The 9473-nt window shown below is 49.7% G+C and overlaps 1 protein-coding gene across 2 annotated transcripts in view; it reads right to left on the bottom strand.

The window, feature by feature from the left end:
- UNG (uracil-DNA glycosylase) overlaps positions 1–5897 on the bottom strand; it is a 21608-nt gene extending 15711 nt beyond the window's left edge. For both annotated transcript variants that reach the window (XM_011975594.1, XM_011975593.1), the window contains exons 1-5: positions 5671–5897; positions 4847–5053; positions 4225–4320; positions 1797–1894; positions 724–812 (exon numbers count right to left, since the gene is read on the bottom strand). In XM_011975594.1, the coding sequence (XP_011830984.1) occupies positions 724–812; positions 1797–1894; positions 4225–4320; positions 4847–5053; positions 5671–5802 (622 nt within the window). In that variant the 5' untranslated portion in view covers positions 5803–5897. The remainder of the gene's footprint in view (positions 1–723; positions 813–1796; positions 1895–4224; positions 4321–4846; positions 5054–5670) is intronic.
- Between the last annotated feature and the right edge of the window lie 3576 nt (positions 5898–9473).

Genomic DNA, 9473 nt, shown 5'->3' with positions numbered 1-9473 from the left:
TGGTGCGATCTCGGCTCACTGCAACCTCCGCCTCCAGCGTTCAAGCAAGTCTCTGCCTCAGCCTCCCGAGTAGGTGGGATTACAGGCGCTCACCACCATGCCCGGCTAATTTTTGTATTTTTAGTAGAGACGAGGTTGTACCATGTTGGCCAGGCTGGTCTTAAACTCCTAACCTCGTGATCCACCCGCCTTGGCCTCCCAAAGTGCTGGGATTACAGATGTGATCCACTGCACCCAGCCAAAACAGACTTCTTCACATCTATAAATTAGTCATTTAATTAGCATTCTCTAGTTCTTTATTACAACTCTTTAAAAATATAAACAAGCAAGACAGAAAAGACTGTCAGTATCAGTCTAAAAAACATATAGCAGGCCGGGCGTGGTGGCTCACGCCTGTAATCCCAGCACCCTGGGAAGCCGAGGCGGGCGGATCACCTGAGGTCAGGAGTTCGAGACCAGCCTGGCCAACATAGTGAAACCCTGTCTCTACTAAAAATACATTACAAAATTTGCCAGGTATGGTGGCTCATACCTGTGGTCCCAGCTACTCAGGAGGCTGAGGCATGAGAATCACCTGAACCTGGGAGGCAGAGGTTGCAGTAAGCTGAGATCGCACCACTGCACTCTAGCCTGGGCAACAGTTGAGACTCAGTCTCAAAAAAAAAACAAAACAAAAAACAAACAACAACAACAACAAAAAAAATCTAGCAGTGGCTGGCTTACCTTGCTTGGCCCATCCAGATAAATCTCCATGGCCAGGATGAACAAAATCCTCTATGTCTGTAGACAGCTCTTTATAAATGTTCTCCAAACTGAAAGCAAGTCACAAGAAAAACAAAAAACAGAATCTTAAGCATAATTTTGAAAGCTTAGTAATGTCTAAGACATATGTGAAAGGTTAGAGGTTATAGCCAGCCCTTGGAAGGGACACTGGCACATATGGCACCGATTAATGAGATCAACAATGCTAGTCCTCCTTCTAACAGGTGAATCTGCCAAAGACCTTTACTTTAGTCTGTGCTTGGATTTAACAGCACTCTGGAAAACCTAAGTAAATCAACCCAGCAGTTATAACCCAGACCCCCACTGTTGCTCAGGGACAGTTTTCTGTCCTTAGTGTATTTATTATATTATACACCAAATCCTCCAAAGCAGTGGTTCTTTTTTTTTTTTTTTTTTTTTTGAGACAGAGTCTTGCTCTGTCACCCAGGCTAGAGTGCAGTAGCAAGATCTCGGCTCACTGCAACCTCTGCCTCCCGGAATCCAGTGATTCTCCTGCCTCAGCCTCCTGAGTAGCTGGGATTACAGGCACCCGCCACCGCATCTAGCTAATTTTTTTATTTTTAGTAGAAACAGAGTTTTACCATCTTGGCCAGGCTGGTCTCGAACCCCTGACCTCGTGATCCACCCGCCTCGGTCTCCCAAAGTGCTGGGATTACAGGCATGAGCCACCACGCCTGGCCCAAAGCAGTGGTTCTTAACCAGGGGTGATTTTGCCACCCCGCCCAAGGGACTTTTGGCAATGTCTGCATATTTTTCATTGTCACAAGCTGGGGGTTGCTCCTGGCATCCAGTGGTAAAGGCCAGGGATGTGGTACAAGATCCTGCAATAGCACAGGACTCCTCCTCCTCCACAACAAAGAATGACTCAGCCCCAAGTGTCAATGGTGCTGAGGTTGAGAAATCCTCCTTAAAGGCTAGTGAACAGTGCCCCGGATAGTCCCACTTGTAATATGCTAAGTACACATCTGAAAGGAATCACGTCTGGATTGCAGTCACCTGTAAAGCAACTGTACCTGGGCGGAGGCGGAACAGGCCTTTGAACACTAAAGCAGAGCCCGTGAGCTTGATTAGGTCCATGATACGGATCCTGTCCCAGGATGACAACCTTCACCTGTGAACCACCAGGGGTCAGGAATTAAACAATACTGTAATGTAAGCAGCACAGACCTTGCCTCAAACAAACATAAACAAAACAAAACACTTCTATGGCATAGATTGCTAAAGAAGAGTTGCTGGTCAAAGGATGAGCGTATTTTAAACTTGCAAAGATATGTACCTAGCTGCTTTTTAAATGTTTTGAGACAGGGTTTTGCTCTGTTGCTCAGACTGAAGTGCAGTGGTGCGATCACAGCTCATGGCAGCCTCGCCCTCCTGGGCTCAAGTGGTCCTCCCACCTGAGCCTCCAGAGTAGCTGGGACCACAGGACTGCACCACTATGCCCACCTAATTTTTAAAAAAATTTTTTTGTAGAGATAGGGCCTCCCTTATGTTGCTGAGGCTGGTCTCAAACTCCTGAGATCAAGGGATCCTCCCTCCTCGGCCTCCCAAAATGCTGGGATTACAGGCATGAGCCACTGTGCCTAGCCCCCAGTTACTTTTTAACGAATTAAAGCAATTCAGGGCCGGGAATGGTGGCTTACGCCTGTAATCCCAGCACTTTGGGAGGCCGAGGCAGGCAGATCACAAGGTCAAGATATCGAAACCATCTGGCCAACAAGGTGAAACCCCATCTCTATTAAAAATAGAAAAATTAGCTGGGTGTGGTGGCACGCACCTGTAGTCCCAGCTACTCGGGAGGCTGAGGCAGGAGAATCGCTTGAACCCAGGAGGCGGAGGGTGCAGTGAGCCATCGCGCCACTGCGCCTCCACAGCTGACGTACTCTATCCTTCAGAATCCAGCTCCAGATGTTCCCATGACCAGGAGGCTTTTGGGGACCTCTTGTCCCTCCCCTTGGTGTTCACACCATGCCAACTTACTCTCGTGTGAAACAGCTCTCCCAGTGCTGGGCTGTCTAGAAGCCCTGCGGGCCCATCTGATCCTCTTAGGTTTGAAACTGGTTTCTGAGCATCCCCGAGCATCCCCTCAAAATATTCCCTTATTCCCTGTATATACTGATCACTGGTATTCAGAATAGGGCATTCAAACAAGAAGCAAACTAGTATTGATCTTAACAGGATTTAATTTAGCTTCAAAACCAAAGAGCTAGATTCTAAATTCTTAAACTTATGAGATGTTGTAACTATTAGCTGTAGCTGCCTTAATTGAGATGGTTTATTCACCTATTTCACTTCTATGTCATTTCACAGATATTCACTAAATCACAAGATTATTGCCCCAGTTTACAAAATGGGGGAGGAAAACGGGTAAGAAACCTAAAAGTCCAGTGTCAGCAGGTGCTAAATGCATCGTAGCGGCTCAGAGGAAAACCGGATCACAGAGGTAGAAGGCAACAGACTTCAAGGAGGTGCCACAGAGGTATCCACTTGATTTTTAAGAGACAGAAGTGGGAAGGGGTTTGCCACACTGTCCAACTCTGGAGTGGGAGAGTGGGAGGTGGAGGTAAGGCTGAGTGGTAGGACGTGGCCCTATTTAAAGAGGGCTGCTCTGTTTTCATAGTTCAACAGTGAGGAGCCACGGTTTTTTGTTTTTGTTTTTTGAGACAGGGTCTGCCTCTGTCCCCTAGGCTGGAGTGCAGTGGTGTGATCTCGGCTCACTGCAACTTCCGCCTCCTGGGCTCACACGATTCTCCCACCTCAGCCTCCCAAGTAGCTGGGATTACAGGCATGCGCCACCATGCCTGGCTAATTTTGGTATTTTAGGAGACACCAGGTTTCATTGGCCAGGCTGGTCTTGAACTCCTGACCTCAAATGATCCTCCCACTTTGGCCTCCCAAAGTGCTGGGATTACAGGCATGAGCCACCGTGCCCAGCCCCACGGACTTTTGAACATGAGATGGATAAGAGCTGCCAACCAGCAACTGTTATATAAGACAAACTAAAGCAAAGGGATCTGTTAACAGAACCACAAAACTATTCAGGCCAGAAAATCAAGAGCTTGAAAGTGCTAACTATAAGGCAGTGTGGTCAGGTCAAGGTTGGGTTGACTATAACAAGCTGCAAAAGATTTAACTGCTTTGTGTGTCAGTCTGAACTTCATCACCACCATAGTATCTAACACTGCGGGAAGTTAGTTTCAGGATTTAAAAAAAATACAAGAAATAAGAGCACAGGATGTACATAGTTCTCCTTTTTGCCGCATAAATAGCATGTGGTAAACATTAAAAAGAGTAAATACAGGCTGAAACACAGTCAGCCAAACCTTACAATTTCAGTGTTCTATTTACTACTGAATGATGGACTGTGGCTTAACTCCAGTGTCCCTAATTTAAAAATACTAGTTGACTCCTTCTTCCCAATAAAAATCATCAAGTTGTACTTACATCTCTTATGTCACACATCTGGGTCCAGGTGAAGACTTGGTGTGGGGGTGGATAAACAGTGTAATGCTTTCTTTCTTCTGCAACAAATCCCATTAGCTGATTTAAAGATAAACTAGACTTAAAATCAGATTCTCGCTGGAAGCCATAAGAATTAAATAAGAAAGCTTCTAGTGCAAGTTATTTGGAACATCACTAGTTCTTTGTCACGTTTTATGTCCAAATTCGTTTAAAAAACAACCAACAAAAACAGTGCCCCCCCCGCTTCCCCAAGTGGTTCAATCGGGCCAATTCCCTGCCTTTTTTTCTGGGCTGGGTCCTAACAGTGCCACTCCTCCCGGCTTTTTAAAGCTCAAGCCAGGTTTCATTCAGGATGGTTGGTGGTTTTACTATGCCAGCCTTTCCTGGACAATAGACTATGTGACTTAAATGAATCCATGATACCATCTCATGGGTCGTTAGCAACTTTAACCAATATAAAGGTGCAGACTAAAACATCATGGCAGGACGTTGAAGGGGGTACAACCTAAGCCTATGGAAACATGAACTTCGCCGGCGCAGTAACAAGACAAAGGGCCGGAAGCCTCCACATTTACCGTTATGGAAGATGCATTTCCATATTTACCTTGATAAAATACGGTTTTCCGAACTCCCCGCTGAGGTGCTTCTTCCAGCTCTCACCAAAGCCCATGGGCACGTTGCGAGCCGCAAGTCTGAGCAGGGCCGCGGCCTTGTTCCTCTGAATCCGGTCCAACTGCTCAGCACTCAGCGGCGAGGAGGGCGGCGTCCCGGGCTCCTCCTGCGCGGCCGGGGCCTTCTTGGGGGGGTTGGCCTGCAAGAGGTCCCCGCAGAGGCGGCTCAAGAGCTGCAGAGGCCGCTTCCCAGGAGTTCGCAGCTTCTGGCCCAACACCCATGGCCCAAGGCAGAAGACGCCCATTAGTGGAGCAGGTCGCAGCAAAATCGGACAATAGGAGCCCAGGACTGGGCCCAGTCCGGGAATTGGGAATTCGATTCTAAACCGGAGCGGGGAGTGGGGCTGGGAAGCGGCCCCGTGGAGCATCAGGAGGCCTGCGGACCCAGTACCGAGGTGCCCCGCCCCGCCCCGCCAGACCCGCCCCCCACACCCCCACGTGGCCTTTTCGCGGCAAAAAAACTCCCTCTGGGGTCCCGCCCCCTCTCCCCTCTGATTGGACAGCGCACCGAGCCAGGCGGGCCTGCGGCGCGCGGATTGGCGCCATGGGCGCCGAGGCGCGTCCCCATTGGCTGATCCCTCAGCATGGCGGCCCATGGGGGACAGCGGCGGCTGTTTTGAACACGTGGAGGCTATTTGGAAAGCGGGGCCCGGGTTTACCGAGTTAGAGGCGCGCTGCTGCACGCCCTCAGTCAGGCGGGACCCACCGCCTTCCTCCCTCTTCACCCCCCCAGTCCCGGCCCCACGCCGCGCCTCACCGCCGCATCTCTGTTCTCCTCAGGCACGGCCGCCACGCCAGTCCCCAGGACGGCCGGCTCGGGGCTGGGGGCGCGTCGCTTCCTGGCGGGGCTAGGGGAGAAGAAGGAGTAGAGCGTCTTCTGGCCGATCATCCCGGAGCCGAGGAGGCAGCGAACGCGCACCACCCGGGAACCTGCGAGGCTGGCCCTGGCTGTGGCGGTCAGCAATTGGCGCCAAGCGGCCCGCGCATGCTCCGAGCGGGGGGCTTTGCTGGGGGCGGGGGGCGGTGGAAGGCCCAGTGCGCATGTGCGGGAGGGGCTGGCGTGCAACGCCTCTGGGAGGAGGTGGGGCGTGCAACGGTGCCCGCGGGCCTATTCATTCATGCCCTCGACCCACCTCTGCCCTTTGGAAAGGCTCTCCAGGCTCAGCTGCAAGAAGAAAAGACTGGCCGGGCGCGGTGGCCCACGCCTGTAATCCTAGCGCTTTGGGAGGCTCAGGCGGGAGGATCGCTTGAGGCCAGAAGGTCGGAGCTGTAGTGAGCTTTGATCGCGCCATTGCACTCCAGCCTGGGCGACAGAGCGAGACCCTGTCTCTGGGGATGGGAGGGAAAAAAAGTACCTGGCCCTTAAGGGTGTTGTTGGAGTGCAATGAACAATATAATAGTATTGTCCGGGCTTGACGGCTCACGTCTGTAATCCCAGCACTGTAATCCGAGGCGTCTCAAAAACAGAAACAAACACATACTATTATATTTCTTGTGTGTGTTTGTTTTGTTTTTGAGACAGAGTCTCGCTCTGTTACCCAGGCTGGAGTGACCTCTGCCTCCCCGATTCAAGTGATTCTCATGCCTCAGCCTCCCCAGTAGCTGAGATTACAGGCGCACGCTGGCTGAGTTCTGTATTTTTTAGTAGAGACAGGGTTTCACCATGTTGGCCAGTCTGGTCTCGAACTCCTGACCTCAGATGATCTGCCCACCTCGGCCTCCCGAAGTGCTGGGATTACAGGCGTGAGCCACCATGCCCTGCCAATAGTATTTGTTGAACTGTTACATAAATTATCTCACACAATTTTCATGGCCTATTTTATGACAATAAACTAAGGTTTAGCACAAACATTTTCCCTAATGTATCAGGCTTGTGGGAGACTTTCGAGTCACAGAGGTTAAACCCCAATGATTTGTCCTCCAAATGACACCACTGTACAGCACCTCCTCCCCACCACTACTAATATGCTTAGGATTCTCTTTCCTTCCCTCACATCCAAACCATCCATATCTCCTTTTGGTTCTTTCTCCAAAGAAAATCTCAAATTCAACTGCTGCTCTTGCATTTCCTGGCTACAGAAGACCAGCTGGGAAGCTGGTGTTCTCTTTTCTAGAGAGAGATTCTTACATCATGACAATACTCCGGGCCCGGCCCAGCTCGGTGGCTCACGCCTGTAATCCCAGCACTTTGGGAAGCCTACAGGGGCTTATCGCTTGAGCACAGGAGTTGGAGACCAGCCTGGCAAACATAGTGAAACCCCGTCTCTACTAAAAATACAAAAATTAGCCAGGCGTGGTGGCACGCACTTGCAATCCCAGCTACTCGGGAGGCTGAGGCAGGAGAATCACTTGAACCCAGGAGGCGGAAGTTGCAGTGAGCTGAGATCGTGTCACTGCACTCCAGCCTGGGCAACAGAGCAAGACCCTGTCTAAAATCAAAAAAAGGAAAAAGAAAAAAAGGCAATCCTCAGGTGAAAACCCTTCTACGGTTTTCAAATAGGCTTAGAATAAACCCCAGCTTCCTACCCAGGTCTCAATGCTGCTTCCTCTCCGGCGGAAGCCCCCACTACTGAGTCCAGCTCCCGGCACATTTGCTGGACACACCCAACTTGTCCCTCTGTGGCCTGTACACTCTTGCACTCATCATCCCCTTGCCTGGAAAGCCTCAGGTCTCCGCTCAAGATCTTTCCCTGAAAAGGTCTTCTCCTCCTGCCCCACTTCCTAGCCCATCGCTCTATAACTGCTATACTATACAAAAGCATCTTATTTATTTATTCTTTTTATACAATTTCTTTAGAGACAGCATATTATTTATTCTTTCCTTGTGTGTTTCTGTCTCCATCCCCAAAATGTAACCTGAGTGAAGAAAGGAACTCGCTCCTTGTTGCTGGTGTGTCCCAGTGCCTAGGACGAGAAGCTGAAGTCTAAGAGAGAGAGGCTCAAAGCTGAAAATCATTTGCCTTTAGAGCCACTTTGAAAAACAGTTCCACAGTTTTGTATACAGGTAAACATACACTTACCATGTGACCCAGCACTCCCATGCCTAAGCATTTACCCAAGGGAGATGGAAATCTGTATTCACACAAAAGCTTGTATGTGAATGTTTATAGTGATTTTACTCATAGTAGCCTAAAACCAGAGAAACAACCCTATGTGGGGCCTACTCCCGTGGGGGCATCCCTTCCATCCAGTAATAAAAAGGAACAAATAAGTGATACAAGTGTGGGTATATGACTGGGCACAGTGGCTCATGACTGCAATCCCAGCAGTTTGGGAGGCCAAGGCAGGCGGATTGCTTCAGCTCACCAGCTGAAGACCATGGAGACTAGCCTGGGCAACATGGCAAAAACCCATCTCTACAAAAAATACAAAAATTAGCTGGCTGTAGTGGTGCACACCTGTAGTCCCAGCTACTTGGGAGGCTGAGGTGGGAGTGGAGCCTGGGAAGTGGAGGTTGCAGTGAGCCAAGATCATGCAACTGCACTCCAGCTTGGGCGACAGAGCCAGACCTTGTCTCAAAAAAAAGGTGAGGGAGGGTGGCATAAATCAATCTCAAAAGCAATATGCTCAAGTGAAAGAAGTCCCACAAAGGCTATATATTGTAGGATTCCTGTCTCAGTCTGTTTTCTGTCTCTTAGATTACCTGAAACCAGGTAATTTATTGACAAAAGGAATGTATTTCTCATAGAGGCTGAGAGGTCCGAGGTGTTGAGGGGCTGCATCTGGTGAAAACCCTCTTGCTGGTGGGGACTCTGCTGAGTCCTGAAGCTGTGCAGGACATCACATCGCGAGGGGCCTGAGTGTGCTAGCTCAGGTCTCTCTTCCTCCTTTTATAAAGCCACCAATCCCACTCCCATGGTAACCCATTAGTCCATTAACCTGTGAGTCCATTAATCTAGTCATTCATTTATGAGGACAGAGCTCTCATGTCCCAATGGCGTCTTCAAGGCCCCTCCTCTCAATACTGCCACATTGGGGATTAAATCTCAACACGGCTTTTGGAGGGACAGATATTCAAACCATGGCAAGTCCATGTATATGAAATTCTGGAACAGGCAAAACTATAGGGAGAGAAGACGGATCAGTGGTTGCTGAGGCTGGGTGATGCGGCAAGTTGATCAATAAGAGGCTGGAGCAGTTTTATGGAGGGATGGAACTGTCCTAGATCTTGATTGTGGTGGTGATCATACAATATTGTACATTTGTTGAAATCTGTCAAAACAAAGCCTCCGATCTCATGGAGCTTTCGTTCCATTGAGGGGAGACAGAGAGTAAATAAAAATTAGGAGCCGGTTGTGGTGGCTCACGCCTATAATCCCAACAATCTGGCAGGCCCAGGTGGGAGGATCACTTGAGCCCAGGAGTTTGAGACCAGCCTGGGCAACATAGCAAGACCCCATCTCTACTAAAAATCATTAAAAAAAAAAAAATTAGCTGGGTGGGGTGGGATGTGCCTGTAGTCCCAGCTACTCCAGAGGCTGAGACGGGAGGATCGCTTGAACCCAGGAGTTCAAGGCTGCAGTGAGCTATGATCATGCCATTGCATTCCAGCTTGGGCAA

The sequence above is a fragment of the Mandrillus leucophaeus genome, unplaced genomic scaffold, assembly GCF_000951045.1.
Source record: "Mandrillus leucophaeus isolate KB7577 unplaced genomic scaffold, Mleu.le_1.0 Scaffold157, whole genome shotgun sequence".
NCBI lineage: Eukaryota > Metazoa > Chordata > Mammalia > Primates > Cercopithecidae > Mandrillus > Mandrillus leucophaeus.
The sequence above is the reverse complement of the archived record's forward strand: the minus strand, read 5'-3'. Positions and strand labels throughout refer to the sequence as shown.